Here is a 24,284-nt window from a genome sequence, read left to right as displayed (position 1 = left end):
TCTCCTCCTTAACTTTTTAAATTAAAGCGGATTCTGCCTCTTCTTCACAGTTTTGTGATTACCTAGGAAGGAGATGGGGGACATGTATATAGGAGGGTGAGGTTATGGGGAGGACCAATTATTTTAAAAACTTCTCTTTCTCCATAGTTTATAACCAGTAAGTTCCACATGGTTTGGGAAAATGTCCTGAATCTCTTTCTCAATGTGCTCCGTGATGGCTCTCTATTTGTTCAGATATTTCCTTCTTTTTCTTTTCTTTTTTTTTTTTTTTTTTTTTTTTCCTCCTCTAATTCTCTCTTTCTGAGCTGCTGGGATCTACAGCCAATTGCTGCTTTATAGGTGGAGGAGTAGTGTGAGCTCCACATGCAAATACTGAGGTTTGGTTCCTTTCCATGGTTTAGTACAGTATGCAAAACCGGGAACTAGGGAAGAATGTCCGGGAGGGGGAGACGGGGAAAGGAATTGTCTCATCGTTCTCCGCAAATCCATGGTTAACTTCCAAAGAAAGGAGGGTTCGTATCCCAAACATCCTGCTCCCCAATGACACTTCCCTGCACCCACCTAAGCAAGGGGTCCCCAGGCAGCGGGGAAGAGAGAGAAGTCCATTCAAGTAGACCCCGACTTTTCTCCCCCCATATCCCCTCGCCATTGGTTTTTCCCTGCCGCGGAGGCTGGGCCAGGGGCTGGGGCGTTCGTAGAATCGGCGCCGGCTGAGCTGTGGAAGTCACTCTGACTCAGGCGGGACTCAAACTGGGTTTGATCGGGAGACGCAAAGGGAAGCCTGGGAGGTGGTGAGTAGCGTGAACCGAGCCGGTGTGCCTAGAGTAGGTCAAGACTAGCAAAAGGAAACGGCCACTCTATCCTCTACACCTTGAGCTCAGTTGGAAGGTGGGGGTGGATCTCCGGCTTCGCCCTGCCCAACCCTTTTTCGCAGCTTTGTTCTCCAGCCATGCTCAGGAGGAGTCGGGACCTAAGGGGGAACCCGGGGGGAGGGGTAGTAGGGAGCGCCAAGAGAGAGAGAGACAGCTGCACCAACCCAATTCCCCCGCGCCCCCCCCCCCCCCCCCCCCCCCACTTTCCCCATCCCCTTTCCACAAACCCGAAAGCCAAGGGAGCTTGAGAGATCAAAAAGCCTCTTGTAATCTGAAACTTCCCTCACTCGCGTCTAGGAACCCAGAGGAGGCAGGAGCCGGAGCGCAGACCCCCAGAAGGCAGCCAGGTTGCCGACTGGGGGGAAAGCAGAACCGAGAGGAGGCAGAGAAGTTTGAAAGAAGAGGGGCTGGGGGACTTCTAATGAAGTTAGACTCAAGGGGACGAGTGTGGTCCAAAATGGAGCAAGGCAGACTATACACTTTGTAAATTTGAGCCCTAAATCCAGCAGACTGGGTAACCAGTAGGAGAAAGGGGTAAGGAATAGAGAAGAGGTGTGCGTTGGAGCTGGGGGAGGCGATACCCAATCTCCAGGTCTGGGTTGCAGGAGGGTAACTTCCAGGGATAAGTAGGCATTGACTAGTCTTTCACTTCCCGTATTCAGTGTCAGTCCTTGGACTGTGCCGCCCCCATCAATTCTTCATCCTTCTGTTCTCCTTGTCCCAGGTCGAGTTGTGGATACTGGCTGGGAGCAGTGACCACAATAAAGCCCAGGAAGTGCCACCCGCGGCGGCGGGAAGAGAAGCAAGGATAAGCAAAGGGTTGAGACAATCGGCGGCTTTCTGGAGGCTGGGGGCCGAGGTGGGCGGGGTGGGGCTACGGTAGCGCTGCACTGGCTATCTAGGCTGTGGCGTCCCTCCCTCCTCCTTGGGAGCTGTTGCACTCACGAAAGGAAAGTTGTCTCCACTTCCTGGAAGCTCCTTCCTCCCGCGGCTCCTAGCCGCTCCTGGCGCTCCGCTTAGCTATTGGGGAGCGCCCCCAGCCCAGCCCGGGACAGACCGCTAAGCGCGATGCCTGGGGGGTGCGCCCGGGGCCCCGCTGCCGCCGCCGCTGCTGGGGACAGGAGACTGCGGCTGGCCCGGCTGTTGCTAGTTCTCCTGGGCTGGGTCTCCTCGTCCACCGGCACTTCCTCATCGTCTCCATCGTCCTCCTCCACCTCCTCATCTTCTCCATCCTCTTCGGTGTCAGCTCAGCCCCCGCCACCGCCACCTCCGCCGCCCCCAGGCCATTGCCCCGCGCCCTGTGAGTGCTCTGAAGCGGCCCGAACCGTCAAGTGTGTCAACAAGAACCTGACCGAGGTGCCGGAGGACCTGCCCCGCTACGTTCGCACCCTCTTCTTCACAGGCAACCAGCTAGCAATATTGCCCTCCGGTGCCTTCGCCTCGCGGCCGCCCCTGGCCGAACTGGCTACCCTCAACCTCAGTGGTAGCTGCCTACAAGAAGTGAGCGCCGGCGCCTTCGAACACCTGCCCAGCCTGCGCCAGCTGGATCTCAGCCACAATCCCCTGGCAGACCTCAGCCCGGTTGCTTTTTCTGGCGGTGGCGGCGGCAGCAATGCCAGCAGCTTGGGTCGGAGTCCCCTCTCGGAGCTGTTCCTGAACGACATCCTCCCACCCAGGGACTCGCAGCTCCGCAACCGGAGCTTCGTGGGCATGGTGGCGGCTGCGTTGCAAAGTGGAGGTGCTCTGGGCAACCTACTCCGCCTGGAGCTGTCCGGCAACAACTTCATTTACCTGCCTCGAGACATGTTCTCGGGCCTGCCTAAACTCAAGCACCTGGATCTCCACAACAACTCTCTGGTGGGTTTGGGCAACTTGGCCTTAGGTAACTTAACGCACCTGGAGACCCTCCATCTCGGGAATAACGCCTTCAAGGCTTTGTATAATGCATCCTTGGTCCAGCTGCAGTCTCTGCCCAATCTGCGGGTCAACCTAGACAACAACCCCTGGCTTTGTGACTGTAACCTGGTTGATATGGTAGCTTGGCTGAAGGAAACTAACGTAGTGGAGGGTAAAGCCTCCCTCTCCTGCTTCTTCCCAGAGAAAATGAGGAACCGTCCCTTGGTGAAACTCAACAGCTCTGACCTGGACTGTGACCCACTCCCTCTAGACCCTTTGCAGACTTCTTATGTTTTTCTAGGGATAGTTTTAGCCCTCATTGGAGCAATTTTTTTACTGGTTTTGTATTTGAACCGCAAAGGGATAAAAAAGTGGCTATATAATATCAGAGATGCCTGCCGGGATCACATGGAAGGTTATCACTACAGATACGAAATCAATGCAGATCCCAGGTTAACAAACCTCAGCTCAAATTCAGATGTCTAAAAAAAGTGAAGAAAGCAGAGCATTGACAACAGCTATGCATGAAACGTAGACTTAAGCTTTACAACACCCTAGGCTTGCTAACCCTTCACCCTTCACTATAGAAATCACAGACTGATGGGAAGCCACGCAGGAGCTCTGCCTCCATGTTATTTGTAGAGTTCTCTGGTGTTTTCTGTTAACCTAAGACACTGGACAATTATACATAGTATTTGGCTGTATGGAGAGAGACTTGCTGTCTCCCCTCTTCCCACCCACTCTCCACCTGTTCCTGGAACTTTGTTTGAACTTGTTTGGAGAGATTTTTCAAGTTTCAGCATGATTGAGGACTTCTTGGAGCCTGGTTTTCTCACAGTACAGTACAAGGTGTAGAATTTGTATATACCATTCAACAAAACCTGCCTCAACTTTTTTTGAGAACATATTTTATTTGTCAGTGCTGATTTTATTCTTGTGTAACTAAATTGTAGAAAAAAAAATTTCATTCCACAAACTGCCTGCAGAATCTAGAAAGCTTTCCCCCTTCAGTAGCACACAGAGGAGCAAACAATTAGAGAACATGCATGCCTTCAGTAACTGTTCTGCATATTACAAAACATAACTCCCAACTCAGATTCTTTGAAAAAGGAAGTTTCTCTGAAAAAAATAAGTTACTTTTAACAGCAGTTTACATGAAGCTACATTGGGGTTTTTTTTTTTTTTAATGTAACTGGATGCATCTAGATTCAACAGAATGAATTGTTTTTTAAATCAATAAAGGTTCTTAAAAGAACTACAGCAGTGTCAAAGTTATGTATACTGTTATTAGACTTTGTAAGTGGAAAATAGTTTGACTAGATTTAGTTCAGACTAATGAATTACTCATTCATGCTGCCATCTTTTGCCTGAATAATTGCATAATCTGAACAATTATTGTACAGACTGAAATTAGAGATTCCTTTTGAATTATTGGGTCTGGTTAGATTTAATAAATTATAGATGTATTGACTGTGAGTATTTATATGAAACTGCCTTCTCTTGACCTATAAGTTAGTATATACTAACCCAGAACTAGATATTTGAGCAGTATAAAATAGGAAAAGATAATAATTGGTGTATAGTCAGCCAAATTGAATTTTCTGCTCTCCAAATTTTAATGAAGTTGCTTTTAGAGTTTAACAATAAATAAAGTTTCACAGGTGAAATCACTTGGCTGGGGTCTGAGAGCAGAATATGAAACATTCAAAAAAGGCTTTAAAAATAAAATGTAAATGTGGAACAGTTTAAAATACATTTTTACATTATGGGATTGACTTTTAAGAAAATAATTATTTTTACATTTCTAAGATCACAAAATAAACTAAATAGGTATTCCTCTATTGGGTTTGTTTTTATTTTTCATTAGAAATTTTAATTTAAACTGGAGCATGTAGAAGGTAAAATGTTGTGGGAGGCTCAGGTACATTTAGAAAATTACCATGTAGTATGTCTCATTTTTGCATCACTATCTTTAGTGTCTATCAAATGCTTGCTACATAGTAGGCACTTAATAAATGCTTATTGAATAATTGTTTGAAGGGAACTTGGAAGTGATTTAGATCAGTTCCCTAATTTTATAGATGAGGAAACTGAGGTCCAGAGAGGTTAAGTGACCCTCTGGTAAGTCTAGTTAGTGTTTAGGTACTTTGTTCTGCTTGTTGACTTTAGCCAAATTACAAATTTGAAAATATCATATTTCTTAAAATCTTTGTTGGAAGAAGTTGGGATATAAATACTAAGTAAGTTGATATTTGAAGAGATTACTTTGTAAAGGACAGATACATCTAGAATTTGATTTAGATGATGCAAATGACAAAAGCAGATCCTTTTGTCATTGAAATCCTCAGGAATGATGACATTTTTCCTATAGATATTAAATTTTTTATTCATATTAAATTTAGCATTCTAATTTTTAAAGAGTAAAAACGTCCTATTTTAACTTAATGTTAAACATTGATAAGTTTTTTTTTTAAAGTAATTTAGTATAGCTCCTTTGTTTACAATCTTTGGCCTGTTGTTTTCAAAATACTAGGTAACTATTTTATACCTATCATAAGAATTTAAGCCTTAAAGGCAATCCCCTTAAATAATTTCTCATAATGTGTTTGACTTACAAGATATCATTAAATTTAGTTAATTAAAGTAGCCTGTATTAGTCTCAGGATTCTTTTTTTCCTGGGTTTTAAAGTGGTTATTATTTTTTTTTATCAATGTGATGCATATGGAATATAGATTTTTGTGTTTTCATAAATGAGAAAAAATTGAGAGTGTGCGTTTTATAGAAACATGTTTCAGAAATCATTAGTTTAATAATTAGAATTTAAATGACTTTAAATTCTCACATTAAAGTCAAGTTTGGTGTTTATAATGATAGAAGCACCTTAAAACATTTCAAACTTCCTCAAAGATTTTTAAAATAATATTTATTTTGTGAAATATCACTTTATTCATTAGTTTTGAGTTATATCCTGGAGCCATGATTACTTTTGAAAAAACAAAAATGTATTGTTTGCTGTCATTCATTTTAAATGATTCATATCCTAGATCAGTGAGTCTTTATTTACTAAGAAATAGAGCATTACTTAGCCTGCCTGAATTATTGATGTTTTATTAATTACAACACAGCATAATTTTATAAAGCTATACTTAAAGATAAATTTCTATTAGAAACCTTAAGAAATCACTAAGTTTACTAAGCTGTTCAGGAATGCACCAAATCTGCGATTGTATGGGAAACAAATGCCAGAACTATTTGCTTGCTGTAGCATCTGTCAGAAGGAATGATTTAATTTGTGCCATATTATTGGGTAGAAATAAAAGGTCAAAAGTGGGTTAGTGGATAAAGGATCATTCTTGAGTCAAGAAAGCCTGGATTCAAATTCCACTTCCAACATATTTTGGCTGTGTGATCCTGAGAAAATCTCTTAACCTCTCAATGCTCTGGGCAACTTGTTACTAAATTGCCTAACAGTTGCTGATCTACTTTGACTAGGGAGGGAGGAGAGGGACTCATTGAGTTTCCTATACAAATGAAAGCCCAGGTGTGGACCAGTAGTTAAAAACTGGACAAAGATTCAGGTTGCAAGGGATACTAGACAGCACAGCTGGCCTGTAGGAGAATCAAAGTCTTTTAAAGCAAGACTTTAGCTCTGTTGGAAGTTAACATTGTTTGCTTCCTTTTCATGTGATCATTTCCTCCCCTGTGTACATTTACAGGTTTTTTTCTCTTCATTTTCTTTCCAACTACACACATGACATTAGACAATACTTATTAACTGAAAGTTAACAGTATCATATTTAAAACTTTAATAGTATTTGAACCAAAAATTAATACTGCATGATGTAAGACCTATAATAAATATAGTCCTCTAAACTCTTTTAGAAGATAATAGCTATATAAATTCAATGAATGTGAAGAAATACAGGATAAAATGAAAATCTTAAATATATTTGTAATGCATATAGTTGCTTTTTTCTAAGTTTCATGTTCAATTAATATCAGGGCACATATACGCATTTGATTGTAGACATTTGATTTGTCAGCGTATTTATAGAACACTTCTAAGAGTAACAATTTTCAGAGGCAAAAGTGAAAAATTCATTATTAAGTTCATTTATGTGAAATTATTGAAATATTTACATATTTATTTGCCAATTGCTCCCATTTATATTCATTAAATATCCAACAAATCTCTATTATAAATGACACAAATTTTAGGATGATGAAATAACTTCTTTTTCTCATTTCCTTTGGCATGTCTACTAACTACTTTGTTGTAATTGTGCTATCAGGAAAATAAATAAATGGTGGCTATGAAGAGCATTGAATAACTAATACTGGTTAAGAGCTTTCAAATAAGAGGTTAAACATTTTTGTCCTGACTTTGTAAATGAAAATAAGCTAGCTATCAAAAAAATTAATATAAATTATCAAAGTAGACAGAGAGCTATACTGATACTTAAAGTTCTTCATTGTCCCCAATTTCTAATTATTTGAACATTTGATTAGAAGAAGTAATATTTTTGTTCTTTTTCTTTTTTTGCTAATATAGGTTTTAAAAGGAAGATTAGGGAAATCATATTCTTGAGTATTCTGAATCCTTCTATAAAAGCATGCCTTTTAGTCCAATGTTTCTATTATTTATACAACTTAACTTTATCCTACACACTGTAGCTGTTAACAGATAAAATTCCAGTTTATACATCTTATTTCTTAGTTAGCTTGTTTTAATTCATAACCTGTGATTTCATTTTAAGATACAGTGTTTATATTTATAGAAATGAAAAACAAGCTGATTTAGGATTTCCTCATGTCCCCAAAACTATTAAGCTTCTTCCAGTTTTTGGAACAATGCTATACAATAAAAAAAGAAATAAGTAAGAATTAGATTATGGTTTCTTTAAGAGTATTATGAAAGGAGGGAATTACATTTCTAAGTAATGTGGGAAAAATACCTTGACAGCCTTCTTTTAAAATCTGTCAGCAACACTGGTCACAGTATACTTGATTGATACACTAGAAATAATTGGCTTAAGATAATAAGCTCTCTGTACTGTGCATGAGATCCTTTCACCTCTGCATAGAGGACAAATAGATCTTTTTGGTTACCATGTACAGTTAATTTTCTATTCTATTTTTTGCAGATTTTTGTTATAAAATAAACTAGCTTCTGTAGTGTTTTAATTTGAATAGTTTATTCATAGTATCTTTGGTGTGATCTATTCATGTAATATTTTCATTTATATTTTTCATATATTTATGTAGACTTGACAGGGAACAAAATTCATATTTTTTTTGGTTGTAAGGGATCCTAAAAATCCTCTTAGGTAATCAATACTTTAGGGCAAAACTGGGTCTGTATAACTAGATCAAGAAATAATGATGATAGGGCTGAAGAGACCTTTTGAGGTTATATCTCCAGGCCCCCTTTATTTTATAGCTTGAAGTCTTTTGATTCATATTTTAGCTCTCTTTTTACTAACTCTAATTGCTAAAATTAGAACCCTTGATACTGTCATATATAATGGAGAAAAGGAATTTATTAGTTATTCTATATGCAATATAGGGTCTAGACAGTTATCCTTTTTAAAACCATAAATGTTAAGATGATTATTTATGTGCTACTGGGTGCACTTAAAAAGATTTTGGGTATTTTATTCACAGCATTAATACTTTCGAGAAGTTGCATTGAGTCAGTGTCATATTATTCAAATATTTGGTAATTTTATATCTTAGACTTTGTGCATGTAATGTGAAGTCCTTCCTGTAAAACAAAAGTTGTATCTTATGGAAAAGAAAGAATTAAACTCTTGAAATTTATGTTGACGGGTGTAAATCTATCTGGGAGATTAGATAGTTCATGTGGTTAGAGAATTGATGAAGTCATATTCAATTCCCATTTCAATTAATTCAATAAGCACTTATTAAATACCTACTCTATAACTAGGGATGTAAAACTGGAGCCATCTGCCTTCTAAAGCTTACATTCCTCCTGGAGTTCATATGATTCAGTTAGCTTTGTGTATCCCCGCTTCACTACTAAACTCAAACAGCCATACATACATTCCTGGCTGTATCAGTGAGTGAGAAAGATTAACACAAATCCATATTCACTGGTAGGGCAACTTACATGTGCCCTACAGTCATGGATATCCTTACATATGAAATGCAGCTTATTAGGATCCCTGTTTCCCTCAGACATGTTATGTATGCTACAAATTCCAAAAGGCTTATGATTTAAGCATGTGCAATTCTAAGTTATTTTATATTGGGTCTAAAGTTTCACAAATGTTTATAATGGTTATGTGTAATATGTCACTTTGTCACATTCTTTCCTTCTATTCCAAAGTACTTTGCTTTATCTATAGCTCTTTATAGTTTAAAAATGGAACTAAACTTTTTCTATTAAGGCTCATTATTACACTGTTGTAAACATATCAATTGTTTATAAAAGCACAGGATATATACTGATATTTTTGGTGATAATGGAATTTATTTATGGTTCTTAATTTAACTTGGTAAAATGGCTCACATAAAAATATTTTTGGATAGTCTGTGCTTTAAAATACAACCAACTATAATAATTGCTGTATGGTTTTGTGAAATCTATGAAACTTTGTATAATACTTTGAAGAGTCTGCAGGTGGTAGGTTATAGAGCTAACCATCTTTATGAAATCTAAAAATTTTCCTTTTTCTTATTCCTTCTGCTTTATGTTTTGATTGTCCAAGAAGAAAACTGTAATATATTTGGACTACATGCAGAATCAGACTAACTAAGATATTAGATATATTTGCTATGTGGATATTCCTAGGTAGAAGAATCACCCAGTATGTGAAAGGCATCAGTCTGTTTCAGTTACTTTGTAACTGATAACTTTACAAACTTCAAAAGGAATCTCCCACAGAGAGGAATTCTACCATGGTGCATTCATATCAAAGGAAAAATTTTCATCAACACTGACATATGTTTAGAAATAGTTAAGAACTAGAGATAAACTAGAAACTGTGAGTAGAAACTGGCTTGATACCTATTATGTGTCTCAGTCATGATTTACAAATACCAAATCATTTCAAGGATCACCTTTTCACTGTGCATGTGTACACACATACATAGAAACACATATACAAAAACAACATAAGGAATTAGATTGTGTAGACAAAACTAAACAAAATATTTATTTCAACTACAAGATACTTTTCATCTGTCTTCATTTACATTCTTAGTTATCTATTTTTGCAAACCTATTAAAGGTAATGTATTATATCAGAGATTTTGAACTGAAAGGGATCGTTAGAGATCATACCTTTCACTTTATAGATAAAGAAACTGAGACTGGCAGGTTAAATGACTTGGCAGCTAAGTGACACAGAACATTGACTACTAGCCCTGAAGTTAAAAAGAACTGAATCCAAATATGGCTTCAGACACTTACCATCTATATGACCTTGGGAGAGTCCTTTAACTGCTAAATGCCTCCGTTTCATCTTCTGTAAAATGGAAGTAATAATAACAGCTCTTACTTCCCAGGGTATTATTAGGATCAAATGAGATGAATTTGTAAAATGTTTAACACAGAACCTGTTCCTCTCTCCTCCTTCCCTTGTGCAAAGCTCCGGGAAATAAGTATCAAAGACAGAATTTGAACTGAGATCTCTGGTTGCAGGATCAATGTTCTTTCTACTTCACTAATGGAGCTCCCATAATCAGAATGCATCTATCTAGCATTTTAAAGAGCATTTGAATAGCACTTCTCCCCAAACCAGTTTGGAGGAACAGAAAAGTACAGGGTACTTCAAGAGTTGTTGAACTAACTGGCTTTTAAGCTGAATTAAACCTTCCCACCCACCCACCCCCCAAGCTTTACTTATAGATTGTATTTATATTTAATGCAAGTGTGTTTTCTTATAGTAATCTTCAATTTTTAATTTAAAATCCATCATGTTAGTGTGACCCTTTGTATATTGTTGTTAGGCCACTACTTTAACAAATAAAAATTACCCCCAACTCTTTGCTGTCAGTCAATTAAAAATCATTAAACACCTACTATATGCCAGGTACTGTGCTAAATGCTAAATTTACAAGGAAAGGAAATAAAAAAGCCCCTGCTCTCAGAAAGTTCAGAGTCAAATGGGGGAGCTATTGAAAACTTCAGACACTTAAGAAACCCCCAAATCTAAATTATTAAACTGAATGAGTTTCTCAGCCTAACAAATGAATGCAGCACTTCCCTTGTATCTGACAGGAAGACAGATAAATACTCCATCTCCTCCCTTTCTAAGGTCATTCTTTGCTGCTGATTCTAAGGAGACAGGAATTGGCCAAGAATGGTCGGAAGGGAATAAAAGGAGTAGCAGTTAGCTTGAATAATCTCCAAAATAGATAATTCACTAATAGCCTCATCAAATTAAAAGAATGTGTCTCTAAGTTCAAATAGTCATTATAGTAAATTGCTCATTTCTAAAAAGCATAACTTAAACTGAAGTCCTGTACTAGAAAGCACCAAGCTTTTGTTTTGAATGCTATTCGCTGAAAATCTTAAAAATAAGCCAGTGCTTTTCCCCCCTTTAATTTAGCGGATATGCGTTGTGGGAGAAGGGGAGCAAAGGGGAATGTTAAGCTTCAATATGTTTTTATTTTATTTTAAAGGATATTTTGCATTTGTATCATTCAATAATAGGTTTTTTAAAACAAAATGGCTACATTAAGGTATTTTAAATTCATAAGAACTGCATCATTTTTGTTTAAAAAAGGACCTAAAAAGATATTTTATTCTTTGCAAAGATGGGAAGCTATTGTTACAAAACACTGCATATACTGTAGAACTTATTTGATTAATTATTTTATTTTTCTGCACTATTTTCATCTTTGTTTTTCATGTGTTGTTATAATGATGACTTTCTGAGTTGGAAAAGGAATATTTTAGGAAGTGATAGTGACATAAAAATGAAACATGTCAATTAAATTTTTTAAAAGTTTATTATGTTAAAGACTTCCATAATGATGCTTTTTTTAATTGTAAGAAAACATGCTATAATAGCTAAAACACATTTTCAGTTTTGTTTCTGTTTTCTTAAATAACAACTAGTAACTTAGTCATATATACTTTTTAAACTTGTGACTAGTCAAATCAGTCTTTGAAGTAAAGGTTTTAAGGAAGAATCCCATAAGATTTAGATCTGGAAAACTATTTGCATAATTTGATCAATACAGAGAAATGAAGTATCTCAAGCCCTACTTAAATATTTTGGCAGTTATCTGGTTTGAATGTCTACATTAATCACAGGAATCAGATAATTGCTAAATCCTCCCTTTCACTTTCAGTGCCAGCAGAGATTTGGGTCATTTGTCACATCTTTTCAGCTTAATCTCTGCTGGACCATTGCCCCTGTATAGTTGAGGTTCTAAAAACAATAGTCCTTATTCTTTTGGTTAGCCATGGATATTAATCCCTCTATATTGAAAATACCTAGTCCCAAAATCAAAATAAATAAATAAACGAAGGACAATCACTTCTGTGAATAAAACTAGCATGAAATTGGTCAGTTGGAAGACTTCTCTCAACCTCCCTTCTTCCCTCCCACCCTTCTTTCCTCTCTTCTTCCCTCCTTCCTTTCTTCTCTCCTTTCCTCCCTTCCTTCCTTCCTCCCTTCCTTCTCTTTCCTCCCTTCCTTCCCCTCCCTCCCTTCCTTCCCTTTCTTCTCTTCCTTCCCCTCCCTTCTTCCCTCCCTCCCTCCCTTTGTTCCTTCTTTCCTTCCTTCCTTTCTTCCTTCTTTCCTTCCTCCTTCATTCCTTCCTTTCTCCATTCATTCCTTCCTCTCTCCCTTGCTCTTTTCTTTTCCTCTCTCCCTTTCTCCCTCCCTTCTTCCTTCCTACCTTTCCTGCCTCTGCTCACATAGAGTATCATATCCTTATCTCCCAATGCTCTTAAAAGTATTTTTTTTTCCTCTTTTGCACCTCTGAATTCTCCTAAGATATCTTGAGTTTTACTGGATAGATATCTTTCTTAAGGACCATGCCTTAAACCAAAATCATTTTCTGATGCTAATTGGCCACCAATAGGTCCCAGATTAAACCCCATTTGAGCATTGTTAGAATTTTGTTTTACTCATTGAATGTAAATAGCAGTCATTTCTGCTTTGGCCAGAAACCTTGAGGGTCTTCTCCCAAATTTATTGATTCATTTATTCTTTAAGATTTTTTTAGACTAGGTGAAAGAGGAGATTCTTTGCTTCAATTGAGGCTTCACCTCAATCAAACTGAGACTTGTTGAAGACCTTAGCTTAAAAAGGCCAATGTGTCCCTCTGCATCCAGGGACATCTCCAGGCATCCTGATCTAAGTTTTGTCACTGGACCCAGATGACTCTGGAGGAGAAAGTGAAGCAGGTGACCTTGCATAGCCCTTCCTCACTTAAATCCAATTCTCTTGTATGTCATGGCATCACCTCCCTGATGTCACAGTCCTCTTCGAGAATGAAGGACAAACAATAACAATAACACTGCAATATGAGAAGATAATACTTTTGAGTCTTTAAAATGATACCACCAACAACAATATAGGTAGAAGGAATATACATAAATAGTGGACATAGATGTAAAGGGAATTTGAAAGAATGACAAAAATAACTAAGAGGTGAGAAAAAGAAGCATACTGGGTACAGAAGGAAGAGAGGGATAGAATGGGGTCAGTTATTTCATATAAAGATGTCAGGGAAATAATATAGTAGAGGGGAAGGTGGGAGAGTGGGCAATGGGCATTATTTGAAACTTACTGTCACCAGTATTGGCTCAAAAAAGGAATAACATACATGATCATTTGAATAAAGAAATATATCTTGTTCAATGGAAAAGTAGGAGTAAAGGAGATTAAGTAAAGCAGGTGAGGGATTGAGAGAAGGGAAAACAGACTTGGGGGAAGGTGATAAACAGAAGCAAAACACTGATTAGGAGAGAAAGGGTAAAAGAAGAAAAAGAACAGGAGGAAATATAGGATGGAAAGAAATATAGAGTAAGTAATCATAACTGTAAATGGGAATGGGATGAACTTGCTCATAAAATGGAAACAGATGGCAAAGTAGATCAAAAGTTGGAATCCTACAATATGTTCATTTTGGCTGGATAAGTTATTCTTGACTGCATGGAATCCTACAATATGATGTTCACAAGAAACATACTTAAAATGGAGAGAAACACACAGAGTAACGTTAAGGGGTTGGAGCAAAATATATTATGCTTCAGCTGAAGTTAAAAAAGCAAGGATGGAAATCCTGATCTCAGACAAACAAAAGCAAAATTAAACCTAATTAAAAGAGATAAGGAAGGAAACTACATGTTGCTGAAAAGTACCATAGAATTAGTTCTAAACATATATATACAAAGTAGTAAAACATACAAATTCTTAAAGAAGTTAAGCAAGTTATAGGATCATTATCAAACAAGAGATAGAGCATTACAAAATGTAAGATAGATCATTTTAGCTATATTAAATTAGAATGCACAAATAAAACCAATGCAACCAAGATTAGAAGATAAGCAGAAATCTGGAAAACAATTTTAACAGCAAATATCTCTGGTAAAAGCTTTATTTCTCAAATGTATAGAGAACTGAATTTATAAGAATACAAGTCATTCCCCAATTTATAAATACTCAAAGAATGTTGAACAAGCAGTCTTTACATGAAAAAATAAAAGCTATCTATAGGCATTTGAGGAAGTGCTCTAAATCACTTTTTGATTAGAGAAAAACAAATTAAATCAACTCTGAGGTACTACCTATCAGACTGGCTAATATGACCAAAAAAGAAAATGATAAATGTAGGAGAAGATGTGGAAAAAATGGGATATTAATGCATTCTTAATGGAATTGCAAACTGATTCAGCCATTCTGGAGAGTAGTTTGAAATTGTGTCCAAAGGGAAACCAAACTGTGCATACTCTTTGATCCAGAAATATCATTACTAGGTCTATATCCCAAAGAAATAATGACAAATAGAAAAAGACTTACATATGCAAAATATTTGTAGCAGCCCTTTTTGTGGTGGCAAAATAGTGGAAACTGAAGGGATGCTCATCAATTGAGGAATAGCTGAATTCCTCATGTGGTATATAAATATAATTGTGCAATTAGACATGATGAACAGGCAGATTTTAGAAAAACCTGGAAAGATTTTTATGAACTGATGCAAAGTGGAATGAGCAGAACTAGGAAAATATTGTACATAGTATCAATAACATTGTGTGATGATCAACTATGAATGATTTGGCACTTCTCACCAATCCTATCATGCAAGACAAGTACAAAGGACTCAGGAAGGAAAATGCTATACACATGCAGATAAAGAACTGATGGACTCTGAATGCAGATCAAAGCATACTTTTTTTACTTTATTATTTTTGTTTTTTGATCTGTTTATTCTTTCACAATTATGACTGATATGAACAAATATTTTACAAGATAGCACTTGTATAACCCACATCAAATTGCCTACCATTTTAGGAAGAGGGGAGAAGAGGGGGGAAGAAAGAAAAATTGGGAACTCAAAATCTTGTAAAAATGAATGCTGAGAATTATCTTGGCATGTAATTAATTAAAAATATTATTTTAAAAAATAAAATGAGAAAACAACACAGAGTATTTAAGCTATTTGCCCATATACCCACCTCAACTAAGTGCTGAGGCAGATATGAACTCAGGACTTCCTGATTCCAATTCTGGTGTCCTATCCACTGCACAATGCTACAGAAGTTCAGATAACTGTTTATAGTCAGAAATAAGATTTAAATCCATTTTCTCTGACTCCTGAGTCAGTGACCTTTTTTCATTATTATACTGTATCCCTAAGAACCAGCTTCCCTATTTTTGTCAGTGGTTGCTACCATCTCCCTGTTATCCAGGCTCAAAACCCCAGAGTCAACTTGGTTTTATCCTTCTCTTTTCTCCCCTATAGCCAATCAGTCACCTTACCATATCTTATCAATTATTCCTTTGTAAAGTCTCATATCCATGTTGTTCCTTTGTAAGGTTCTCTATGCTCACTGCCACAACTCTATCTCATGCTTCAAATATTAAAGTAGATTGTCAATGGCTGGCTCACTCACTCTATCTCCGTCTCTCTCCTTTCTATCTGTCTGCCTTTCTTTCTCTCTCTCCCTCCAGTTCATTCTGCCCAGTACTAACAAAGTAACCTTTCAAAATGGTGGTCTCCTTGTATTATTCTGCTTATATTACTCTCCTGTACAAAAGTTTTCAAGAGATAAAGTCCAAACTCATTAGTTTGCTATTGAAGTTCCTTTCTCTGCTCCCATCCCTACTGTCTAAATGGTTCTACCCTACCTGTCCATCCTTTTTTTCCCCTGCAACTTGCTAATATAAACGTCTCCAGCAGCCCTGCTTCTTTGCTGTCCTTTATATATATCATCATGCCCATTTTCATTTTCATGCCTTTCTTACTGCTGGTTATCTTTCTTGAAATACTCCCTTTACTATCTCTATCTCAATTCTACACATAGCATGTAATTCAAATCAACAAATATGCTTTGTACAAGATACCACATTAGACCTTAGAGATAGAAAGATATAAACAACTTCTACCTTTAAGGAGCTTTTGATGCATTATGAATGCATATGTATAAATAAATATAAGGTTATTTGAGATAAGAGGAAAAGCACTAAGCCAAAGATCTTGGAATCTTAAAAATAGTATATGAAAGGAAGATAGGATTTTGATAGGCAGAATTGAGGAAGGACTGTATTTTAGGTAAGAGGAATCACCTGAACAAATACAGAAAGGTGAAAAATGGCAGATAAAGTTCAGAGAATAATTAGTGATCCATTTTCCTCCTCTGGAACATAAAGTGTAGATAGGAGAATAATATGAAACAAGGTTAGAATATTTTCTATTTATTATTGGACCTAAATTATAGAGGGTCATATAATTATTAGAGTTAGAAGGAATCTTAAAGATAATTTCATTAAAATATTTCATTTTACCTATAAAGAAGGCAGAATTATCATCTCTCCTCCATTTCTAGCTCAGTTGATAAAGTCACAGAATGTTGTCACATGTGAGAGGTCTTAATACTTAATAAGGTGTGACTCCATATGGTCCCTTTATGAGGTGTAAAGACCTCTTTGATTAAACCACAAGCAAACACATTTACCATGCCTAGGGAGGTGGGGTGGGGTGATAAATAGCTAAATCCTGGACAAATTTCAGAAGTTCAAAAGTAATAACAATTGCAATCTGGGAGCTGCCTATGATGGTAGACTCTTGTGTGAAAGGAGAGAATTTCTCCTCCATCCCTCAATTCCCATAAGAGCCATGTAGCTTTGAAGAGAAACAATAAGAGAATCAGACAATGGATATAAATAGATCCTGGATAACCCCCATAGCAAAAAGCCCAGAAGAGATAATGGGTTCCCAGGTTTCTTCAAGGCTCTGCTAAAATTCTATCTCTTCTAAGCATTTTTTCCTAGTCTCTCTAGATACTAGTAACTTCCTGAAAAGATTTCCAACTTAGCTTACATAGATCTTTTTTTTAAGTTAAATTTTATTTTTCAATGGGCAAAAGTCTACTCTTTTTTCTTCCTATCCTACCCATCTTCAGCTAAAAATGAAGGGAAAAAGTCTTTTACAAACATGTATAGTGAAGCAAAACAAATTTCTACATTGGCCATGTCTAAAAAAAATGTAAATATGTATATGTACACACATATACACACATGTGTGTCTATACACATTTGACATGGATACACATGAACATATATTAAACATATTTATATGTATACATTTTCATGGGTTCATATAAGTATAGATATATGTCTTATTCTCTACTTTGTCTCTCCTCTTTAAGGAAGGTATATCATGTCTCATCATCCTTTGGAATCATATTTGATCATTACATGGATCAGAGTTCTTAATTCTTTCAAAGCTATTTTTCTCTATAATTTGTCACTGTTGTCACAAATTGCCCTCTTTATTCTATTCACTTTACCCTGTATCAGTTTATATAAATTTCCCAAGTTTCTCTGAAATAATTCCCTTCATTATTTTTTTATAGTACTACAGCAATTCATTATATCTAGAAACCCAACCCATTCAGTCATTCTGAACTTGATGTATATCCTCTCAGATTCTAATTTTCTGATACCTGAAAGTTATTAATATTTTTGCACATCATTAAACTTTGTTTTGTTTAGTACTAGTTCTTTCCTTAATTTATCTTCCTTGCAATTGTCTGTTTCCCTTCCTATTCTCTGTTGAGTTAAATGTATTTCTTAATCAGCTGTGTGTGTTCATCTCTTCTTTGGCCAGTTCATGTAAGAATGAGGTTCAATTGTCAGTCATCACCCCTTTATCCTTATTTGTACAGACCTCTACTTGCGTATTCCTATTTTGTGAGATGATTTATCCTAACTTCTCTTTCTGTCTTTCCCTGTGTCTCTCCAATCCACTTCAGTGGATTTCTTTTCCCTTTCTTTTCCATTTTTCTTTTAAGATCATTAAGATACCACTCCCAGGTCTTCTGTCTCATTGTTGTGAAAAACAGCAGATATGTGAATGTAGATTAATCATAGCATGTGTGGAAAAGAATAAAGTGTAAGAAGCCTAACAAGGTAAAAAAGGCCAGGTTATAGATGAAACTTTAATTGCTAAAAGAGGAGCAGATATTTAATCCTGAATGTAATAGAGAACCATTAAAGTTTATTAAGTAGGCAGGTGATAATGCCAGTTCTAGGCTTTGGAAAAATCATTTAGGGGGAAAATAGGTCAGAAAATTCCAAGATCTCCAGATAGAAAACAAAACAAAAACAAGATCTCCAAACAAAACAAAATTGGACCTTAGGGTGAACATATGCCAATGAAAAACAAATAAAACTTGGGGCAAAACAGGGGTCCTCTTGGGATTATCTAAGAAGACCCCCCAAGAAAGATCCAGGACTGAGATTTAACCAGTGTGAAGGTAGAACAGTTACCTCTACAGAAACAACAAGCAAGGAATCCTGATTTTAGAAGTAATCTCAACCACAACTACAGGAACTTTCACCCTCTGGATTAGGGAATGGAAATCTGAGTCCAAGAAGAGTAAGGGAACCTCTTCAGATAAGAAATGCGAGACCCAGCTGGGCAAGAAGAAACCAGCATACTTGGTGAGTGCAGAAGCAGTAGAACAGGGACACTACTGTCTTGGGGCACTTGCCATAAGGGTAGAGCCTTTGGTTTAGGGATTGAGGTCAGAGCGGAGAGCTGAAGTAAAGCTAGAGACACCATCTCTCCAACCCCAGGATTAGAGGTGCTCACATTTATAGTTCTCATTGTAAAAAGAAGAAAGAAAAGAGAAAAAAGAAAGAAGAGAGAGAGACAGAGAAGAGAGAAGAGAGAAAGAAAAAGAAAAAGAAAGAAAGAAAAAGGCAAAAAAGAAAGCAGAGCAACTTACTATGGGAATAGGGAAGATCAGGGGGTTCATCTTCAGAGGAAGATATTGAATTTTAAAAAGCCTCTTCTACCCCAAAGAGTAATGTTAAAAGGCTACCTGCTCAGAAAGAATTTGTATAAGAACACAAAAGACTTCAAAAACCAAATAAAAGAGATTAATGGGGAAACTTTAGAATCATTCAAGAAAAACAAGATTATTTAAAAAGATTAATCCAACTAGAAAAGGAGATACAGAGTCTAAAAAAAGAAATTAATTCTTCAAAAATAAGAATTGGACAAGAAAAAACAGTAAAGTTATAAGGGACTAAGAAATAACAAAACAAAATATAAAGAATGAAAAAAATAGAATGGGAAACAAGAAAAACAACCAATCTGGAGAATAGGTCAAGAAGAGAAAAAATAAGAATAATAGGTAAAGGGAAAAATAGAAAAAATCCACCAATTATCAAAAATCTCAAAAAAGATCATTTGTGGAAAACACATAGGAATATTATTGCTAAATTTCGAAACCCCCAGATAAAAGAGAAAATTCTACAATTTTTTCATTATTTCCTTGATATTACAGATCTTTTATTCATTTAAATGATTTTACACTAATTTATCTAATTTTATAAAAAATATTGGTAGTTTGGTTGGTATAGCAGGAGAACTGTAAATTAATTTAGTAGTATTGTCATTTTTGTTACATTGGCATGATTCAGCCAGGAGTACTGAGTATTTCTCCTATTATTTAGTTGTTCATTTTTTTTTTTAATTTAATAAGCATCTGTGGTGAGGATATTGGTTGAACTAGGGAGACATGTTAATACCCTACAATATCAATTTGGACTTTTGCTAACAAAGAAGTGGTGCAGAACTAGGGTGGTTTGGATTAACTTTGGCCCAGAGAAGTTATTCTGGGGTCCAACTATAGACCTTGTAGGCAAAAAGAATATAAAAACAGCATGTAGGACTTTGGTAAAGATCTTGTGATTCTGCTTATCTCCTTGTAGAAATCTTTTATTTTATTTTTTCCCCCCTAAGCTGTTTTTAACAGCACTGGAAACTACTTCTATCTAAATGTAGAGGAATATGTTTTTAATGAAAAGACTGTATGTTTAAACACTTAGGCTCTGAATGAGTACACCATACCAGATGTAAAATAGCCATCAGTGTGAAGCATTTTGTAATTGAATTTCTACAAATATCAAATATGTATTGGTAGATTTCTTCTCAAATATAATATTGAATCATTGACTGTGATATTCATTCTTCTAGTGCCATATGAATTTTGTTATTTATTTTGTTGATTTGTAATGAGGTATTGTATAGCTTGTGAATTTAATTGAGTTAATGTCTTAATTCATTTCTTTTTATATTCACTAAATTTTTCTAAATATACCAACATGTCAATAGCAACAAGTGGCAAGGTTTTTTTAATTCTCTTTGGCCATCTTTTTACGTTTAATTTGGGTCTCTTGTCTTATTGACATTGTTAGCACCATTCTAGAATAGAAATAGTGTCAGAGCAAATAAGCAACCTGTTTTACTTCAGTGCTTACAGGGGAATCTTCAAATGCATCTCCATTACACATACTTTTTTTTTTTTTTTAAACATTTTAGATAGATACTTTTAGTGTTTTTTTGTTTTTTTACAAATTCTCTTTTAGTCACCTGAAAAATTCTCTAAATCACACCCAATTAGAGAAAGGAAAATTAAAACAACTGAGAAGTACCACCTCACATCTATCAAATTGGCTAAAATTACAGGAAAGGAAAATTACAAATGTTGGAAGGGATGTGAAAAATTTGGGACATTGATGCACTATATTTATAGCAACTCTTTTGTAGTGGCAAAGAATTATAAACCAAGGGGATGTCCATAAATTGGGGAATAGTTGAACAAGTTGTGGTATATGATCATGATGGAATATTATTCTGTTAAAAGAAATGAACAGAATGGTCTCAGAAAAACTCTGGGGACACATATGAACTGCTGCAAAATGAAATGAGAAGAAGAATGTCGTATATAATAATAGCAATATTTTACAATGATAAACTGTGAATGCCTTAGCTATTCTAATCATACAATGATCTAAGACAATATTGAAGGGCATATGGTGAAAAGTGCTATCCATTTCCACAGAGAAAACTAATGGAGTTGGAGGACAAGTTGAAACATATTTTTCTTTTACTTTATTTTTCTTGCTTTTATCTTGCAATATGGCTATTATGAAAATGTATTTTTATGATTTCATATGTATCCTTGATATCACATGTCTTGCCTTCTCAATGGGTGGGGGAGGGGCAGAGGTGGGAAAGAATTCAGAACTCAACATTTAAAATAAATGCTAAAAATAATTAAATTATTTTTAAAACAAACTTAAACTTATTTATACTTATGTTTTTATAATATTTTAGCTTATGTTAATCTGTGAATTCTATGCTTTATCATTTAGATAATTATGTAGTTTTTGAATTTTTTTCTTTTTAATAATAATTATGTTTGTTTTTCAAAGGCTGAACCATTCTTTTATCCTTAGTACAAATTTAATTTGGTCATAATGAATATTGGGGGTGATAATTTACCAACAACTTTTTGTCTGTATTTTTAAAATTTTAATTGATTCATTAATTACATGATAAACATTCTTTCTGTTTCTTTCTGCTTTCCTAGTTTAGGTATTAGCATTACATTGTCTCATAAAAGAGTTTGATAGAGTGCTTTCTTTTTCAATTTTTGAGACTAATTTTTGTCAAATGAGTATCAATTCTTTAAACTTTTACTAAAATTATTCTATAAATCTATCATAATTCGCAAGGCTTTTAAAAAATTTCTTTTATAACTAGTTCTATTTCCTTTTGTGCATATGCATTATTATACAAGATTTCTGATGTTCTGGTGAATATTTTATTTTTAAAAAGTAATACACTATTTTGTGGGGCTTCTCAATTTTCTTGACATATAATTGTGCATAGTAGATTCTTAAAATATATTTTTTTCTGGTTTTGCTGTGATTTTTGCCTTGTTCATTTTTATTTTGCTTATTTAATTTTCTAACCTCTTATTTAAAAGCATGTTATTCATTTTGTTAGCCATTTCAAAGAAACAGGTTTTATTTTTGCTTATCAATTCTATAATTTTTTTTGTTTCCATTTAACCTATTTTTCTCTGACTTTTAAGTGTTCCTCTTCGGTGCTTATTTTGGACTTTATTTGTTGGTTTATAATTTAAAAAATGCATATTCAGTTGTTCCTTTCTTCCCATTATTTTGTCTACATAAGCTTATAGGGGTGTATATTTCCTTCTGAATATTGTTTTAACTACTTTCCATAAATTTCATGTTGTCTCAATATTGTCTTTCATATATTATTACTTTTATGATTTATTCTTTGACTCATTTATTATTTAGTACTTCATTATTAAGCTGCCATTTAGTCCTATAGATTTTTTCCCCTGCTTTTTGAATTGATTATTTTTTATTGTGTCATGATCTGTTAAGGAAGTATTTAGTATTTCTTTGCTTTTAAATTTATTTGCAATTTTTTTCTGTGTTCAAATGATCAGATTGTGTCAATGTCATATATATGTTGTCCTAACCTTTTGCCATCTCTCTCATTCTTTCCCAAGCCTTTCCTTATTGAGTAACTATAGGGTTTATATTTTCTTTGTTGCTTATCCAAGGACTTGGTTAAGATATATCACGATTTCCCCTGAAACCCTCCTCCATTTCCATTTAACTCTTCCCATTTGTGCACTCCCTCATTTTGTGATTTAGTTTTTATTTTTCTAATTATATATAAAAATAGTTTTCAACATTTATCTTTGTAAGATTCTGAGTTTCCAATTTTTTCTCCCTCCTTCCTCTTTTTCCCTCCCCCTCACAAAGACAGAAAGAAATCTGATATAGGTTAAACATATACATTATTTTAAACATATTTCCATATTAATCAAGTTATGAAGGAAAAATCAAAACAAAAGAGAAAAAACCATAAGAAAGAAAAAGCAAACAACAACAAAACATATAGTAATAGTATTCTTCAATTCACATTAAATTTCTGCAGTTCTTCCTCTGGATGCAGATGGCATTTTCCTCCCCAAGTTTATTGGAATTTATATGGAATTGTCTTGGATGTAATTTAGTTTTACAAAATAAACTGATTCACCTGTACAGAGGCTATGAGCTTTAATACATGGTGTTTCAAGAATGCTCCCCTACTATTACTTCTATTTCTTTAAATTCAGTTTTTCTCTTTATCCTTTTGTATACTTTAAAAATGTTAAAGTATTCTTTTCCTATTTTTTCTTCTTAGCTATATTTCTTTAATTTTCTTGTGTTTCTCTGTTTCTGTGTGCAAATTGAATGATATGCTTACTTTTTTTTCTTTAAGGAATGCTTCACAATTTGGAACTATGTTCAAAAAGTTATCAAACTGTGCATACCTTTGATCCAACAGTGTTTCTACTGGGCTTATACCCCAAAGAGATACTAAAGAAGGGAAAGGGACGTGTATGTGCCAAAATGTTTGTGGCAGCCCTGTTTGTAGTGGCTAGAAACTGGAAAATGAATGGATGCCCATCAATTGGAGAATGGTTGAGTAAATTGTGGTATATGAATGTTATGGAATATTATTGTTCTGTAAGAAACGACCAGCAGGATGAATACAGAGAGGATTGGCGAGACTTACATGAACTGATGCTGAGTGAAATGAGCAGAACCAGGAGATCATTATATACCTCAACAATGATACTGTATGAGGATGTATCCTGATGGAAGTGGATTTCTTTGACAAAGAGAAGATCTAGCTCAGTTTTAATTGATCAAGGATGGACAGAAGCAGCTACACCCAAAGAAAGAACACTAGGAAAAGAATGTAAACTGCTTGCATTTTTGTTCTTCCTCCCTGGTTATTTATACCTTCTAAATCCAATTCTCCCTGAGCAACAAGAGAACTGTTCGGTTCTGCACACATATATTGTATCTGAGATCTATTGTAATCTATTTAACATGTATAGGACTGCTTGCCATCTGGGGGAGGGGGTGGAGGGAAGGAGGGGAAAAATCAGAACAGAAGTGAGTGCAAAGGATAATGTTGTA

At 35.5% G+C, this 24,284-nt stretch overlaps 1 protein-coding gene across 2 annotated transcripts; it reads left to right on the top strand.

The window, feature by feature from the left end:
• Window positions 1-406: 406 nt before the first annotated feature.
• TPBG (trophoblast glycoprotein) lies at window positions 407-4,609 on the top strand. 2 transcript variants are annotated; one of them, XM_031964591.1, is made up of 2 exons: window positions 407-791; window positions 1,597-4,609. In XM_031964591.1, the coding sequence occupies exon 2, from the start codon at window positions 1,941-1,943 to the stop codon at window positions 3,252-3,254; it is 1,314 nt and encodes a 437-aa protein (XP_031820451.1). In that variant the 5' UTR covers window positions 407-791; window positions 1,597-1,940; the 3' UTR covers window positions 3,255-4,609. The 2 variants fall into 2 exon arrangements, with proteins under 2 accessions (XP_031820451.1, XP_003769286.1); XM_003769238.4 differs by lacking the exon at window positions 407-791 and adding an exon at window positions 1,094-1,406.
• The last annotated feature ends 19,675 nt before the right edge of the window (window positions 4,610-24,284 follow it).

Source organism: Sarcophilus harrisii, chromosome 4 (genome assembly GCF_902635505.1).
Source record: "Sarcophilus harrisii chromosome 4, mSarHar1.11, whole genome shotgun sequence".
In the NCBI taxonomy this organism is placed as follows: domain Eukaryota; kingdom Metazoa; phylum Chordata; class Mammalia; order Dasyuromorphia; family Dasyuridae; genus Sarcophilus; species Sarcophilus harrisii.
Note: the sequence above shows the minus strand (reverse complement) of the source record. Positions and strands in the feature narration are given on the sequence as shown.

What these genes read in the sequence shown, in the direction of transcription:
- TPBG (XM_031964591.1), top strand. Translation starts at nt 1,941, where the DNA reads ATGCCTGGGGGGTGCGCCCGGGGCCCCGCTGCCGCCGCCGCTGCTGGG.